Genomic DNA, 18,244 nt, shown 5'->3' on the forward strand with positions numbered 1-18,244 from the left:
CTGTCTGTGGATTTGTTTGTGCTATCTGCTGTCACTTTAATAGATAAAATATTTTGAAATGCTTGATATGGCGCTCAATAAGACTATAGGTGTTTTTTTTTACAAAACTGTTTTTTAATCTATTTTATATTTTACAAAATAAAAAAAAAAAAAGTATTTATGCTCGAACTTACAATGACTTGATCCAAACTTTATGGATATTTTAGTGATAATATATAGACAAAATATCGTAAATAGTTTTTGTGGTTTCATAAAATTTGAAATTTCGTCTTTAATTTTAAAAAACTTTACAGATGGTCTATGTGGTTTCAAACATTTAACAAAACGTCTTTATTATTAACTCCGTCAAGTTTTATTCGTTATGTGAACGGCATTTCTGTCATTTCATTATTACAGTGACCATTTATTAGTTTTTTGTTATTTAAAAAAAAGATGTAACATCCCAATGATGAGGTATTTTCAATTTTATTAGTTTTTTGTTATTTCTGTCATTTCATTTTTACCCTTGTGCTTCAGAAAGATTGCAAGAATGACCCATAGTGGCATTTTGGTGATTTTGGCCACAGAGTTAGTACGATGGAAACATTGGGGTGGACCCTAGTACGTTAGGTGTACACCGCGTACGCAGGGCGTACATGATAAATCCTCAAACCCTAATTTTTAGGGTTTGGTCTATATATAAACATTATTAACTCCTCATTCCTTATTCACTCTTCAGTCTCCACTTGCCATTTTGTGCATCTAGAACCCTAATCCACCTTGAGTGTGTTCTTGAACTTTTTAGGGTACTTTTGGTGCTTAAGAAGTAAGGAGAATAAGAGAAGACTGCCTTGGAAGAGTGAGGAATCTTAGATCCAGAATCTCCTCAGATTTGGCATCATTTTAAGGTAAAAAAACTCATAACTTGGTGATTTGTTTCGGATCTTGTTAGCCTTGAAGTTATGAGCATTTTGGTCCCAATCATGGTGATTCTTGAGCAATCTTGATCGAATAAGTTGTCCTTTCATACCTAATGAGGGGTCTCGAGTCATAAAAATGTGATCTTGATCCTTAGTTCTTCCCCATGCATGCTCTAGATGGTATTAAGGTGTTAAGAAGTTGGGATTTTGTGTATTAAGCACTTATTAGGCATACAAAGTCATAAAGTTGGAAACTTTATGAATCTTAGTGGTATTTTGGCATTAGATATGCATTTGGACGTAATAAGTTGAAGTATTAAGCTCTTAATATGGAAAGTGTGACTTCGGTGCATACACTATGCGTACCTCTGTGTACGCTGAGGGTAACATCTTGATGTCCATGTAATCCTTTCTCTAGTCCTTTAACTTAGTTATGTTGCATTTAGTCTTAAAGTTCAAGAGTTATAAGTATAAGGGGCCTTAATGGCATTATGGTAAATGTGGCTTCGGAGTACGCTAAGCGTACGAGGTGTACGATGGGCGTACATCTTGGTATGTTGGGCGTACATCTTGGTACGCTGGGCGTACGTCCTAAAAGTGGAAACCCTAATTCTTAGGGTTTGACAAGTATTTAAGCATCCTTAAGTCTCATTTCTTCCCTACTTTCCAGCCTCTGTAAGTAAAAGTCGATATTCATTGCAACCCTAGCCTCTTTTGAGCCCTTGGAAGGTTGAGTGTGAGTTTGTGAGCGATTCATAAAAAGAAGAAGGCGGTGTCAAAGCTTGGAAGCTTGAAGCAAGGCTTGGATCTGGAAGTTTTGCTCTTTTCTCCATCATCTCATGGTATAAAGTTCATACCTTGATGGCTTGTTTTCTAGATCTCATTTTTGGTTGTTTTATGTTACTTTTTTGTTCCAAAAGTCCCGTCTTGAGCATGGCATGTTCCGGAGGTTTTGAGTTGTCATTTCAGACCCTAGGAGGGGTCTTTAGTCATAAAAATGAAGTATGTTTTGGTTAGAATTGCTCCATGCATTATGTAGAAGATCTCAATGGATTAAGACCTTGTATTAAGGACTTTTTGGACTGTAAAGTCATAAAGTTGGAAACTTTATGACTCTAGGGTGCATTTGGATCATATATCTGAAGTATGGTCTTGAGTGCTTAAGCCATTAAGCACTTAATGAAGTTTTGAGGTTTGCAAGGGTATGCCCCGTGTACTCGGTCAGACACCCCGTAATTTGGTCAATGCGAGGCTTCGCGTACACTTATCGTACCTCTGGGTTACGCCCCACGTACTCGCATGAGTCAGCCCTTGTTGAGTTGACTCAGTTGGTTTAGTGGGTTTGACCAGTTGACTTGGACTTTGACCAAGTTTGACTTTGAGGGAATTTTGGGTATTTTGGAATTTTGATGGAATTGGTCACTTGGTGGATATAGGTATTGTGTAGAGAACTGAGATTCAGAGTCGGGCCTCATCAGTTTTGTTCAGCTGCAAGGTGAGTTTTCCTCACTACACTTATGAGTCAAAGACACCAAGGTCAACCCATTGGTTTTATAACCTGATATTCATTATGTGAAAACCATCAATTTCTGGTTAAGTCAAGGTCAAAAAAAGTCAACGAGTCAAACTGATCAACTCAACTAGTGCTTGTATGTTAGGGCTTGCTCTATGTTTACTAATGTACAACTCTCTATCTTAAGACAAAGTATCACTCAGAAGTTTCAAATGTTCATAAATTATAAACCCTAAACAAGGTGAGTGATGTAACGACTCTATAAATCACTATTATGTACCCTTCGGGGGTGTATAACACTCATAACAAGGCATAGTGGAGTTTACAAACCTAGCACTATGGGGCAAAACACTAGCAAAGTCTCTCTCTCTTTAGCTTAATCTCTCTCAAGCATCTTGGTAATAAAAAACACATTTTCCAATGTTTATGTGAACATCCATACCATCTCAAACCTTCCCTTGGTTGAAAACATCTCAAAATGGAAGAAAGAAGCTAAAAAGAGGCCTAAAGGTTTGCAGGTTACTGTTCACCTGCAAACCCTCGCATGCCTTCGCATCCTATTAAGCCAAGTTCATTTTTGAGTGATGGTTCGTAGTCTAGCTGGGAAGTTTCGCAGTTGACCTTCTCACAAGCAAAATCGGACAGGTTCGCATGTACTCGAGTCCTTTCGCTTCTGGCCAACCAAGTTCGCATCTACTCAACGAGGTTCGTTTCCTACTCGAAAAGGTTCGCACCTTCTAACTTTTGCATGAGAACCAAGGACTTTTGCATCCTATCCAACCTTCGCAGCCTAATCTCTCGCACTGAACAGTACCTTTGCATCAGCAACAATACCTTCACACCTGATACTCCTACCTACGAACCCTATCGCATCCAGCCTCTCAACTCCGCAATATTCACACTTCTTTCCCGGTTTTTGACCACTTTCGCATTTTAAGCCCATTTTTGACGTGGGATTTTCACCAAATTCATAATTCTGACATTTTAAACCCTCCAAACTCATATTTTATCCACATCTTGGAGATTTATTAGATATAAATCTTGCTATTGTTTAGGATAAGATCAAAAGGACATAAAGGTACTCTTTGACTTTTCCCATAAAGTTATGACACAAGTGTAACACCCTAAAGTTTGGAAAGTCAAGAAAAGAAAAAAGACCTCAATTTTAAGGGGAGACTCGGCGAGTCCATGGAGGGACTCGGCGGGTCCGAGCGGTATCCGGGTCGAGGTGTAAGCGACCGACTCGGCGAGTCGGCCAAGGAGACTCGACGAGTTGGGTCTGAACGAGGAAAACCCTAAATCCGGGACTTGGAGCCTATTTAAGCGTCTCATTCTCCTTCCTAGGGTTCCTTTACTGCCTCTCTACCCCAGAACACCAAACCCTAGCCGCCATATCCGTTTTAGAGCTAGATCTTGCTTTGAAGAGTGCACTATAGCTTGGAAAAGGAAGAAAGGCTTTGGAGGTGCAAGAAGGGACTGTAGATCCGGGATTGAGAAGACATTTCAGACCAATTGGAGGTAATAAGTTGTTGTTTGGAATCCCTTTGCACCTAGATCTATTCTCATGTGTGAGTTTTGGACATTTTGGCATGATAAGTAACCATTTCGAGCTAGAGGTCCAGATTTGAGGTTGCTACCTCAGATCCATGTTTGTTTTGGTCTAAAATCCCCTAAAGTATCAGCCCTTGGTATGTTGAAGAAGTATGTTGCCATAAACCCTAGTTTGAATGTGTTTTAAGCCTAGATCTCTTGATCTACACGTAAAGTTTGCCACTTTACGTGGGGGATAGGCCTTAGAAGTATGGATCTATGAGTTGGAAGCCCTACTTGGCTCGAAAAGCCACTGCATGGATTAAGGACTGAATAGACTCGGCGAGTCCTTCGAGTGGACTCGGCGAGTAGCTTGAAGATGAGGAGGAACTCGACGAGTGGGATGAACAGCTCGTCGAGTCGGATGAAGTTAGGCATGAACTCGGCGAGTTGGAAGAACAACTCGACGAGTTGGTTGAAGATTGCCTTGGACTCGGCGAGTCTATTAGTGGACTCGACGAGTCAGGTCGCGAAACCTCAAACCCTTCGAGTTGAGACTCGAATCAGTGAGTCGGGTGGTGACTCAGCGAGTTGGACAGGACAGGACTTGGAACTAGTTGGACTCGGCGAGTCATAGAATGACTCGGCGAGTCGAGTCGCGAATAGAAAGACCCTGAGCTTATGAACTCGGCGAGTCATTAGGAGGACTCGGCGAGTAGGGTTGACCTGGAAGGTTGACTTTGACCAGAGTTGACTTAGTTGACTGTCAGACGAAGTGTTATATGTATATTGATAGCTCGGAGAGCTAGAGGAGCAGCGGTTCAGGGGATTGTCGAGTAGCATCCAGAGGTTTATCAGCAGAGCTCAACAGTTCAGGTGAGTTTCCCTTCAGTAGGAACGGGTCTAAGGCCACAATGCCGGCCCGTTTAGCTAGCAGTAGTATCCGGATTTCGATCCGATGTAGTAGTTAGTATGTTTGATGCCTTCGTGGTTCAGACGGGATATACGTTTATGCCAGTTGATATGTTTATGCTATGTTCAGTCAGCTTCGGACTTCGGTCCGATGTAGGGGACGGAGGTCCCAGTCAGCTTTGGACTTCGGTCCGATGTAGTAGTTAGTATGTTTAATGCCTTCGTGGCTCAGACAGGATTTATGTGTTTATGCTATGTTCAGTCAGCTTCGGACTTCGGTCCGATGTAGGGGACAAGGTCCCAGTCAGCTTCGGACTTCGGTCCGATGTCAGCTTTGGACTTCGGTTCGATGTAGGGGACAAGGTCCCAGTCAGCTTCGGACTTCAGTCCGATGTCAGCTTCGGACTTCGATTCGATGTAGGGGACAAGGTCCCAGTCAGCTTCAGACTTCGGTCCGATGTAGGGGGCAAGGCCCCAGTTAGTCCAGACTTCGGTTCGATGCAGCGGGCAAGGCCCAGTATGTGCTTTATATGTTATTGTGTGGTATGTGGTAGATTGGGGGAGCTCACTAAGCTTCGTGCTTACGGTTTTCAGTTTTGGTTTCAGGTACTCGGTTTTCAAAAGAGGAGCTCGGGAAGATTGCAGAGCACACACCATAGTCAGTTAGCCTGGGAATGTTTGACTCTGATAATGATATTATGTTTTGAATTTAATACTTGAAAGTTATGTTTAACTTATGATACGTTTTTATAAATCTAGTTTTAGTAATGTTTTAAAAGAAATTTTTAGTCGTGATTTTTGGGTCGTGACAAGAAGCCACCTCGATGACCACTTTATGTCACTATTCACATATAGGTAGTCAATTCACTAAGCTTCTTTAACACTCTTCCCATCCAATCAACCTTTATAAACAAATCCAAGAGATTTGTTTCACTTCTCCTCCAAGATTTCACTCCTCACCAAAATCAAATTCTCTCTCTCTCTCTCTCTCTCTCTAGAACGTGACTTCTCCAAGAAGTTCTTGAGTTTTCCTCCTCTGGATTGGTAATTATCTTTTCTAAACTTCTACACAGTCTTCACATCTTCATACAAATCATGGATCATTTACACTGTGACATCCCCAAATTTCTCGGCCAGAAAAGGCCGATTTAGTTTATGCTTTTAAAATAAAATCAGAGTAATCTTCCAAAAGGTGTTGCAGAATTTGTCCTCAAATCAAAATATGATAAAATTTTATCAAAGAACTTCTTAAAAAATGTATTTTCATTATAATACAAAACTTCGGGATGTCATGTTCCAATACAGACCAAAAGCATAAACAATATGATATAGGCCTTACAATAGTTCCTTACATCTACTGGCCTATAATCCAAAATCCCTCGTCATCATCCAACTATGCTCTTGTTCTACTACCTGTAATATAAAATATTAGTGGGTCAGGCTTGGGAGCCTGGTGAGCATATAGGGTTTTCAACCCACAATAAATAAATTAATTAATTTTCATCAACCAACAATAAATTTATTAATTTCATCAACTAACAATAAATTTATTAATTTCATCAATCAACAATAACCCTTATTACCCATTCCCGTTATCCTCACTTTATGTCTCTAAACATCTAATAAAAGGGACCTAGCTTAAGGATCATCATCGGGCTAACAACACCGCTTAAGGGATACTTCTGCAGTTTCTTAAGGTTCCACCCTAAGAATCCTCTATCATTCACTCATTCATTCCAAAGGATTGTCCTAAGGTATAGGCACAAAGTCCATCATTGCCAATAACACAGCTACCAACGTTCTCTATTAGGCACAACTACAAATATTATCATTTAGGCACAACTGCCAGGATTATGTTGTATCTATTAGGCACAACTGCAAATATTATCCATTAGGTGTAGCTGCTAGGATATTTAGATTACAACTGGTGAACACTTAAATCAAAATACCTGGTGAACACTCCATTCAAAAATACCTAATGAACACCTAGTTCAAAAACACCTAGTGAACACTCGGCTCAAAAATACCTAATGAACACCTAGTTTAAAAACACCTAGTGAACACTCAGTTCAAAAATACCTAATGAACACAATCACCTAATGAACACAATCCCCTAATGAACACATAGTTCAAAACATCTGGTAACCACATAGTTCAAAACATAAAATACTTGTAAGTCTTTTAAATTAATCTTTCTATTGAATCCTCTCTAATAACTCATTAAGCACAGTTTTCAAACTATAATTATTCGTTCATCTCAACTAATCATATATTTAGACACTTCTTTCATCTTTAATTTACTCACCTTTTTATCTAAATCTATGGTAATGGTCGATTTGAATTTCTAAGGAAAAATAGTTTGACCATTACAAATCGATATTCCTCTTAATCATTAACATTTTTCTCAATTATCAAGATCAATCAATATTCCTGCTATTATTCGAAATATTGATCATCTCATTCACAATCGACAGTAGTTCACGTATTATCATTTAAAATTAGCTATTTCTTTTCGCATTTTCTCAGTTATCGACTGGTACTCGACTTACAACTCATTTTTATGCTACGAGTGTATCACTAATTTGTTGGATTAGTGTCTAAGTCCATAACTATTTTGGTATGTACTTGACCTGATGGTGCATGGTCCTTTTGGGTTGCCTTCACCAAAGCAACTTGATAGGATGAATTATGGAGAGAAAGGATTAAATATGATTTATTAATATATTATGGAAATAATATATTAAAGGAGAAATCATATTGTTTAATTAATATTAGTCAATAATTAATTGGTAATTAGTTTTGTGACTAAAAGAGATTAATTAAACTTAAGGGACTGGAATTGTAATTATAAGATAATTGCAATTTGGGCCATGGATTGTCTTGAATCAAGGGGTGGACGAATTCTAATGGGAAACCCATAAGGAAATTGTCTAAGGGCTTGATTAAATGAGTCCATGGGTTGCTTAGGGCTTAAGCAACTAAATTAGGGTTTCCTTGTTAGATAACCCTAATTGCCTCACTATATATAGATCCCTTAAGGACCAAAAACGTGCCCGAGCTTCTTGCTAGGGTTTCACATGAGTTTTGGCAGCCTCTAACCTCTCTCTTCTTCATCCTCTTGCTTATGGTGTTTGTGAGCCATTAGAGGAGTGAGACTTGTGACTCTAAGCCTTCCAAAGTTAATTAAAGGAGGAATTGGGATTGTTATTGCTACATAACAATCAAGGTAATATCTTAAATCTAATTATATGTTAATATTGATTTCCATATGCTAGAATTAGGGTTTATAGTCTTGGATTCAAAGCATGTACAATAGAGAAACCTAGATCCAAGCATTAGGGTTTGTATGAGCACATAGGATGTCTAATGACCAAAACCTCTCAATGGTATCAGAGCCTAGCTTGGTTTCAATTGTATTGATGCATTGTATAACTGGAAAAATCGTTTTTTGGATTTTTGGAGGCTGGACTCGCCGAGTCCATGGCTGAACTCGCCGAGTCCATGCAGACTCGACGAGTCCAAGCCTGACTCGACGAGTCAACTCGTCAGATGGAGGGTATTTCGCGATTTCTTGCTGTTTTTGCTTATGGATAGTTACCTTATCATATTAGATCAATATAAATCTGATTTTTTGATATATATGACTATATTTTTGATCTAATTGAAGATATTTATCAATTAATAAGATAATTGTTTCCTTATGTGATAATTGATTAATTATTTTGACTAAATTGATAAATTGTTTTGCAAGAAATCATTAAGTAAATCAAATATGGATAATTATGTGATTAAATGTTAATTTGAATTATTTGTTATTTGATCCTTGTTGTTATGAAAAGTTACATATTTTGCCCTTTAGGTTTTATAGTTTAAATTTGAACCCAAAAGTTTTGTTGTTTTGAAATTTAAATAGTTAAAACCCTAATGTTTTGAAAAAGGTTTCAAAAACTTGTCCTCGAGTTTTGGAATTTAAATTTTGATTAATAGTTTAATTTTGATGTATATTTAAATTCTAAACCCCAATGTGTTGAAATGTTTCAAAACTTGCCCTCAAGTTTTGGAATTTAAAAGTTGATTAAAAGTTTAATTAGGAATGTTAAATTCTAAAACCTTATTATAGTTTTGAAAAAGTTCAAATCACACCCTTATGGTTTTATTAATTAATTAAGGAGTATAATTAAAAGAGGTTTAATAAACCCATAAAGTTTTTGGTTTAAAATTTAATTGAATTAAAAGTATAATTGTTAAATTTGACCACCTAATATTTTAAAAGTGTAAAATACACCCTATACTATATATATATATATATATATATATATATATATATGTATATATATATAACATTAAAAGTCTAACATTATATATATATATATATATATATATATATATATATATATATATATATATATATATATATATATATATATGAGTAAAAGTCAGTCTTACCGTTAGTAGGCCTCATTCACGAAGCTGGTCTATAAGGGGTGTTTAAGTAAATTGCCTATAAAATGGCGATTGAATGGGTATCTAATCTTACCCACCGCACTCTTGACTAGTGGAGGGTCGTCAGCCGAACGGGTAGGATAGGACGAAAACCTTCCATTATAAGTATAATGAATTATTAAAGTAACTAAATGTTTTCATAAAATTCCCAAACTTAGTTACTTAGGCAAAAGTGAATTGATGCAATTCCATGAAATTACACTTTGTGCCCTTGCGAAGACGTTAGTGGAGCGTGTGTGGTTTACCGGCACACTAAATGGTTCTAAGAAAAGGTAGCAAAGGGTGACTCAATGTTTGTCATAGTTCGGTGGAGCGTGTGTGGTTTACCGGCACATCGAATAGGTGACTGTAACATGTGAGGGCACCATGTAAGTTTGCATGGTTATTCACACCCGCTTTGTGATCCTCGGCATCCCAGTCACAAACAAGAAGGACATATCGAGATTTAAACATGCCATTGAAAGTTCAATGAATCTCAAAGGATCTAGGAGTTTTCATAGATTTAAAACTTAAAATTCTTTTTCGTTTTTCGTGGTGGAAATTAGTGAATCGTCATTCACTTACCTTCAAATATTCTGCAATTAGGGTTACGGCATCCCTCTCCCGAGTTGTAGAATATTGTGTTGGGTCCTATCCTTAGTATCTCATTTGGGTGATTTACTAAGGACTCAATCAATCCACTAACTTGAATTCGTTTTCTCCCGTTTTGTAGATGTCAAAGTTTGACAACTACGGTCTTCTCAAATCCCGTGGAACAAGCATTCCACATGAAGATGATATTCCACGATTCGATCGAGGAACAAGAGATCATGCTTCACTTCCTCCTCCTCCTCCAATTATTCTCCCTAACCCACAAGTTCAAAGGCTTGAAAAGTTCAAGATCACTCAAGCCCTTTTGGCAAGTAAACATAAAGAAGGAAAGCCGGTGTGTGCACACGTCCTAGGGATGAAGTCACACATTCACTACTAGAAAAACAGCCTTTTACGATGCTCATTGCGCGTCCTAAAAGGCTCAGACGACGCGCAAATGCGCGTCAAGTAAGGCTCTGTCATAAAGAGAGACGACGCGCATTTACGACGCTCATTTACGACGCGCGTTTATGACACACAATGCGTATCAAGGAAGGCCCTGTCATAAAGGAAGACGACACGCATTCGCGTGTCGTAACCTTACGACGCGCGTGTTAATGAAACTCAATGCATATCAAGAAAGCCCCTGTCAAGAAAGGTCATGTCATAAATGAAGATGACACACATTTTTGCGTATCATAATTTTAAATGTTTAAAAAAAATATTATTTATAGATTTACTAATTTTCAAATTAAATTTGTATTTAATGTCTCATAATAGAAAATAAAATATCATATACAAAAAATACAATCCATTGCATAAAATTTAATGTCATACAAATAATCGTTCTATGGAAAGATAAAACAAATCAATAGTCGAAACAAAAATTTACAAACTAATTAGGTACAAGAAATATAAAAAAATATACCCTCAAATGCTTTTCAAAGTCTAATCTCCATGTCAACTCTTCAACTCACTTCTCCAGTTTGTCCTTGGGTTCTCTAAGGGCTCCAACATCTCTTGCAGCCTGTGACAACATATATTATAATTTTTTTATTACTATTTATTCTTATAGTTCAAAAAATTTAGATAAAATTGTATTATATAATACTTAGATTTTTTTACAGAAAATTCACTCACCAGCTTCAACATTCTTAATTTTTTCCCAAGTGAGACCTTTTTCCTGTTTGTTAATTTCCTTATGCTTGTGTTGAGTAAAAAGTTCAAAAAATGTCCATCCCCAAGTGCACACAACAAGTAAGGTATCTATAATTAAACATTAAATACTTTTACAAATTTTCCCTCATAGACGAAGATAAAGATGAAGACGAGATGAGAATCATACCCCTTCAAAGGCACAAAGAAGAACAGAACGTGATATTATTTTGCCACCTAGATGTTCTTCAGTGATGTGATGAGAATCATACCCCTTCAAAGGCACAAGTAAGGTATCTGTAATTAAATATCAATCCACATCCCAACTGCAGCAAGATTACTATAATTTGGATTTTTACCATTGGGGTTTATGTCAAGACATGAGATATCATATTTCAGTTCTGCATGCTTTTTTTCTACTAAAACATCATCACCAATTTCAAGGTAAACCATATGGTCACCTCTAGTAGCCAATAGCACTTGTTATGGAAATTAAAAAGGCTAGTCAAACTTATTTATTAAAAGACCAAAATACCCTTGGTTATACCTGAGTAGCGTTAGCAGTGGCAACATTTATAGAGCAAAAACCTGAAAGAATGAAAATTTAATTAAAAGGGGTATAAATATAATAGCAAAATATTTAGATAATTATACCTAAACAAGTTGACATACCTTTCTAGAACTTCCAAATAAGAGCCTTTTGTATCAGGTTGGAGATTCAACTTAATAAGTTGTAATATGTAAAAAATAATAATAATAAATTACATTAGCATTTGACATTATTGATGTTAATATAATACTTTTATGTGATGAAAGTTTTTACATACCTGGGAATCTCCATAACTTGATTCAACATACACAAATGCATTATCAAGATATGATATAGTTGATGCTATAGAAGTTTCACCTAAAAGCTCAATTTTAAGTTCAGTAACTCTAAAACAATGAAGAGAAAGTATCTTTTCGAACAGTTGGGAAGACTATTTTATGTTATATATGACAAAAAGTAGAATTATAACTCACTTTTCTTTCTCATGGGCAATGCAAGCAAGTGAAGAAGGCCACTATGGTCTAGTAATAGACTGCAAGTTTATGACACAATACATCAGCTAAAAATGAAAATATGTTGCCATCTCAAAGATGTTCAGATCTGGTATATTTATTAAACAGGTGACTTAAGCTACTCTCCCCCTAATCTGTCAAAAAATGCCTCATCTCAAAGAGAATGAAGGGATCTTTCAATGGTATTTTGGTCTATTAATAAAAAATGATGAATCAATGTGAAAATAAAGAGAATCAGGGGCGTTAGGGGCATTTTAGGCATTTTATAAAGAGAATCAGGGGCATTAGGGGCATTTTAGGCATTTTGTATCAGGCAGAATCAGGGGCAGTATAAAAGTGGATGCTACTTTGTTTACTTGTAGTAATCACTATTATAATGTAGAAAGAAAAAGGAAGTAAAGTAAGATACTTTGATGATTTCCCAAATTCCCCTGATTCTCTATACTTGATGATTTCCCAAGTATGATTAAACAGGGGCATTAGGGGCATTTTAGGCATTTTATATCAAGCATTTTAGGCAGAATCAATCCACATAACCAACATTTAATCTTTCTTTACTCTTATCCCTAGTAAAATCTGTATTATCAGCTTCCATGCTACCTTCTATATCCTCACCATAACCACTACCCACATCTGACTCATCATACTATGTCCAAAAGAAAAGGTAAATCAGTCTCTCAAGTCTCATCTTTCTAGATGTTGTTTAAAAATAATGTATATATATATATATATATATATATATATATATATATATATATATATATATATATATATATGGGTATATAAGCTTATGTACCTAAACTCACCATAATACGTTTTGTATATAAATGATACAAAACGACATAGTATGGTGAGTTTGGGTACCTAAGCTTATATACCCTTAAGGGTATATTCACTTTTCCCTATATATATATATATATATATATATATATATATATATATATATATATATATATATATATATATATATATATATATATCACACATACCATTCTTTCAGCGCTCTGAGAAGGTGATGAAATTAGACTGGAAGCTCTTCTATTTGGAGAACTACCTTTCTTTGAAGCTTCTGCCAATGCCATTGTTATACTATGAGCAACATCTTCATCATCATCTGCCTTGGGTTTTATTATCCCTTTCCTTGTTGGCAAAAAAGACTTTTCGCCCTTGACATACACGTGAGAATGTGAGACACGGAAACGAATACGATCAACAGAGCCAACAACTCCATTCTTTAGTTCAAGAACATTATCACCTCTAACTATAATCACTTGAGCTTCAAAGACATCCCAAAGAATGATTAATCAACTTTCGTATGCAATTAAAAATCTGCAAAGGAACAAGGAATTGGATATTTATACAGGTTGTATATGATATTTAGTGAATGTATGCAAAAAAAGTTTTTTTTTATTTTTTATTTTTTATTTTTAAATGAAAAATGAGAGAACTTCAACCAATACTTGTATCTTGCCTATTTCCAGAAGAACATGGTTGAGAACTCCAATAACAGTCCAATGATCTGGAAATGATGATCTAGCTGCTTCTGTAGAGTAAATTGGAATATAAAGTATTGTAATGTGTTGAAAATGAAGATAGAGAACTCACATTTAAGCACCAAAACTTCAACGAGAACTTTGTTCACTGCCTCCAAAACTTCAACAAATGGCAGCCTATGTCTCTTGAAATTAGTTCAACTTCAACTTCTTTGGCTATGGTGTCCAACTCTGATAACCACTCGTGTATTTTTTTTCCTGCTATAGGCATAGCTTCGATGTTGTCCTAGTTTGCGACATCAAATGACACGTGCATATCTTTTCTTTCATTTTGGAAGGATTGGGCATCCATTTCACGGTTTCGTATGCTGCGTGTGGTTTTTTCTATTACTTCTAGGATGCTTGCAGCTGGCCTGTGATGAGTCCTGCTGGAATCTACAAAAGCCAAAAATAGTACTTATTTCTTAATAATACTTATGTTTCAAAGGCTGAAAAAGCAGTAACATGTTATAAATGTGATGTGATGATATTACCTTCATAAAGCTTCTGGTTGGAACTGAGAGGAAATCTTTGATGCCAACTCCCACACTCCTTGCGAAACCCATGGGATATGATGGCTTAATTTGACTATTAATGTTTTGGCTTAACACAAAAATACTAAATTGTTTGAAAAATACATCATTAAAAACCCTATAGATTCGTCATATTAAAACTAAAAAGCCGATGAGCTAATCATAGAATGGTATACCATTTTTTTTAATTACATTACTTGGATAATTTTAAAAAATAGAATTACAAGGTATGTATGAAAAAAACAACAATAATAATATATATATAAATATAATTCGAAAAATAAATATATAAATGAGTGACCAATTAAGTTTCCATGGGTTGACTCTCACGTACACTATTTTATTCAATTAGTACTCCATTAATTATCCTTTAACCAACTCATTGATGATATATGCTAGTGCTATACATATGTATATCGAACAGTGGAAGCAAAAGAAAAGAGGTAAAAGGTATGATAGCCTTTCTGATTACTTGATTTCTTCACTTCCATTTGAGGAATGAAAGTTTATGATTTAAAAAATAGCTCTTCAGTCTATGCACAAGATTGCTTCTATGCAGAACTAATTACTTTATAAATATACAATATATCTCTTCTCTTTCTCCCTCTCTCTAAAATTCTCTCTCTCTCTCTCTCTCTCAAGTGAGTTGTCAAAAGATTGAATTGTTAGTAGAATCAATTGTCTGTGAAGCAACATACTGTGTGATAATCCCAAGAAAATATTTGGATTTTTCTTGCTTGTGTTGTTTTGTTTTGAGGCTAGTACTGCAAGTTCCTTACACCAGCATCCCACCTCACCTCACATCCACTCTCTTTACATATATATATATATATATATATATATATATATATATATATATGTGTGTGTGTGTGTGTGTGTGTGTAATCATGTTGATCAATGTTTTGAAACTGTAAAGTAAACCATCTTTGTTTGCATCACTCAAGAACAAACCATCACCATCACCATCATCATCATTATAACTTTCGGAAGAAATGAAGGGGAGATTTTGTAGGTTTGCGATGATAATGTTGTATATAATGAGAGCAATTAGCAGGCCATTGGAACCAAATCATGTGTCTTCTAACAGCATATTACGCTTCTTATTAGTACACTAGCAGAGCCAAATACCTGAAGAGAAATATGATGGAATTTTAACAGCCTATTACTCTTCTTATTATTAACACTCATTTTTGAGGAAAGAGGCAGCATGACTGAATCCATATGTGGCATTCCTCTGTTATGGAACCTTGAGGATACTGCCTTAAACAACTCAAACAGACATAAAATCACATCTTGCTCAAGCTCAAGATTAAAATCTGTCATTCTAAAACAAAGGAAACTGTTAGTAGTTCATAAACAATTAAGGGTATTCATTTACATGTTATAAATAGAATAATAAATACTTTAAGTTTATATGCTCAAACGAAAGCAAAGCTCTATCTTTATTCCTCTATTTTGCTGCAGTCATTGAGAACACAGCCTCACATGAAGCATCTTTATTTTTTATCTGAAAGGTTGCCATTTGTTTATACTCATGATCAAAAGATAATATAATAGGGTAAGGTGTGGTTGGTAGTTGTTTATCAATCTGTAAAGCAAATACTTTCAAGGAAAACTTTTGATGATCCAAACTTTGAACTAGATCAATGCTTGTGTTCCTTGCACATGCAAAAAGCAACTCCTACAAATGGGGAAATTTTATAAGAACAGTGAAAATGACATACATGATGCAATAATGACATACCCTTAAATTTTTTTACAAAGTAATGGTACCTGTGGTTGAGAGCTCAAAACAGAAAATCCAATGAAGGGTACAGAAACTAATAATCTTTCTTTGTAAATAACACACATTTCTTGCTTTTAGTCATATTCTCTTTTATTGATTAACCGAGGAGAACGTGATATTTTTATATCATCAAAGATATGATTACTGGAATCAATGATGCAGAGGACCTGCATGATAAGGAGCAATTAGAAAATAAAAAATTGATAAATAGGAATGGTTGCATCTGAAATACAACAATTATACTTTCAATGCTCCTTCAACATGGACAAATATTTGGTAGTTAATAGTTAAAACCATATGATGGTGAATCACCAAACAAAATTCTACAATTCAAGGTATATGAAACATTACTGGTTCCATCCTTACCTATCTTACCACCTTCATCTTTACACAGCCAAAAGATGAAAAAAATTATTGTCTACACTCACTCGAGCATTTCATCAAACACCTCACGTGCACTTCATCAGTTCACCTTAAATTAAAATTGAAACTGATAGAAATCCCACCAACAAGTAGATAACATAATCTAGATCAATAAGGAAGATGTAAGTAAGAAAAAAATAATTTTTTTTCTCTTGTTAGTGTGTGTATTAAGTTGTTGAGAAACAAAAAGAAGAAGAAAAATTAAATCATAATTACCTTCTATTCTGGAACCAAAGCTTGATGGTCAATGAAATGGAACCTAATTCGAGTTCAATCACCTTCTACATCTTCCTAGTTCTATGATTTGGTTCCCTAATGGCTTGGTAGATGATCTTGATCATGTAAGGTTCAGGTTTTGGGGCTCCTTAGAAAGCTGACATGAACCCAAACCTGATACCGATAAACCCTATGAACCCAGATTGACTCTTTGAACTACTACCATTTTCGAGCTTTGTTCTACTTGTATGGATCGATGAAAACAAAGGTTGAACGATTTCTTCAACCAGGAATCCATGTCGGCGGTAGGGTTATCCGGAGCCGATGATGGTGTAGCGGCGGGAGTTGCTGGTGTGGCAAATAAATTCATCGGAAGAAGAATGGATGAGTGGATAGAGCTTGAGGATGAGGAAAGAGGGCAGGAGGAAAATTCAAGAGAGAGAAGTGAAAATGAGAGAAAGGGAATGCGATTTTTTAAGAAAAAAAATTATAGAACGATTATATGAGTTGTCGAGGTGTATAGTAGACATGGTATCGTGATTAGGGTTTGCAGAGAGAAGGGAAGAAAAGAATGAAGGGGATCATGAAGCGGGGCATTAAAAAATTTAAGAATTTATAATGGATTTCATTTCCCCCTTTCAAGAATGTGCGTTTTGAGTAAAAATATAAAGCGACATTCTAAGAGGACGCACATTTTAGATAAAGTGCCCTCGTGTTTTTATTTTTTTACATGAGACACTAATTTAAGGGCATGCAATAATGCGTGACCTAAATCCTTAAATTTTTTGAAGAGATGACACTTTTTAATGTCACTCTCTTTTACGTAACATAAATCAATGAGTGTCGTGGTTTGCGCGTCGTAAAAGGGTCTTTTTCTTGTAGTGATTGATAGGTTAAGAATGTTGGGATCCGTTGTCTGTGAGGAAATGGCTGTTGATTGGGTTCTTCAGTCACTTCCTAACTCATATAGTGAGTTCGTAAGAGAGTACTATATGATGAACTACGACGTGACCCTTATAGATCTCACCTATATGCTTATTGCTGCTGAATCAGCAATGATTTGGCGCAATAGAAAAGCAAAGTTGATTGGTGAATCTGCCTTCGAGACCTCTATGGATATAGACAATGGCAACGAAAGACATGCTATGATCGAAAAGTTTGATCACCAGAGAAAGGCAATGTCTGAATTAGTTCCATGTTATGTTCCAAAAGAGTCAATTTGCTTTTATTGCCAAGAGAAAGGGCATTGGAGACGAAGCTGCCCTATTTACCTAAGAGATCTAAGAGATGGGAGAGTCAAAACGTATGGCTTTGCTTTAGGTAAAATCCATTGACTAACTCTTTTAAGCTTATATTCTAGATTCTTAATACATAATGTGATAAGATTACAATTGATGTTTTGTAGGATCGAAGAAAAGAAAGGAAGCTTAAGGGAAGAAGTGAGCAAAATCTAACCGTGAAAGAATGGATTTCGATCGCATTTCTCAAAGATTAGATTCTTGAGCTACTACTTAGAGTTAGAATTAGATTGCTAAGAAAGATGTATTAGCATAGTTTTTCAATGAATTGCATTGTAAGGACAAATTTTTCCGCAATAAAATAAATTTTGA

General features: G+C 35.7%; 1 protein-coding gene across 5 annotated transcripts; it reads right to left on the bottom strand.

Moving 5' to 3' along the window:
- Positions 1-10,706: 10,706 nt before the first annotated feature.
- On the bottom strand, positions 10,707-17,230 carry LOC111906412 (DNA damage-binding protein 1b). 5 transcript variants are annotated; one of them, XR_006191007.2, is made up of 10 exons: positions 16,635-17,230; positions 16,362-16,521; positions 15,983-16,162; positions 14,171-15,890; positions 13,750-14,072; positions 13,134-13,473; positions 11,755-12,164; positions 11,273-11,670; positions 11,068-11,193; positions 10,707-10,954 (listed from the first exon to the last, which is right to left on the bottom strand). XR_006191007.2 is itself a non-coding variant. In XM_042901472.2 (5 exons), exons 2-5 carry the CDS (start codon positions 11,442-11,444, stop codon positions 10,901-10,903), a joined length of 267 nt encoding a protein of 88 aa, XP_042757406.1. In that variant the 5' UTR covers positions 11,445-11,670; positions 11,755-12,779; the 3' UTR covers positions 10,707-10,900. The 5 variants fall into 5 exon arrangements, 1 of the variants encoding a protein (XP_042757406.1); XR_002855202.3 differs by having other exon boundaries at positions 13,134-13,687; XR_006191008.2 differs by having other exon boundaries at positions 11,273-11,356; positions 11,630-11,670; positions 13,134-14,072.
- Between the last annotated feature and the right edge of the window lie 1,014 nt (positions 17,231-18,244).

The sequence above is a fragment of the Lactuca sativa genome, chromosome 4 (genome assembly GCF_002870075.4).
Source record: "Lactuca sativa cultivar Salinas chromosome 4, Lsat_Salinas_v11, whole genome shotgun sequence".
NCBI lineage: Eukaryota > Viridiplantae > Streptophyta > Magnoliopsida > Asterales > Asteraceae > Lactuca > Lactuca sativa.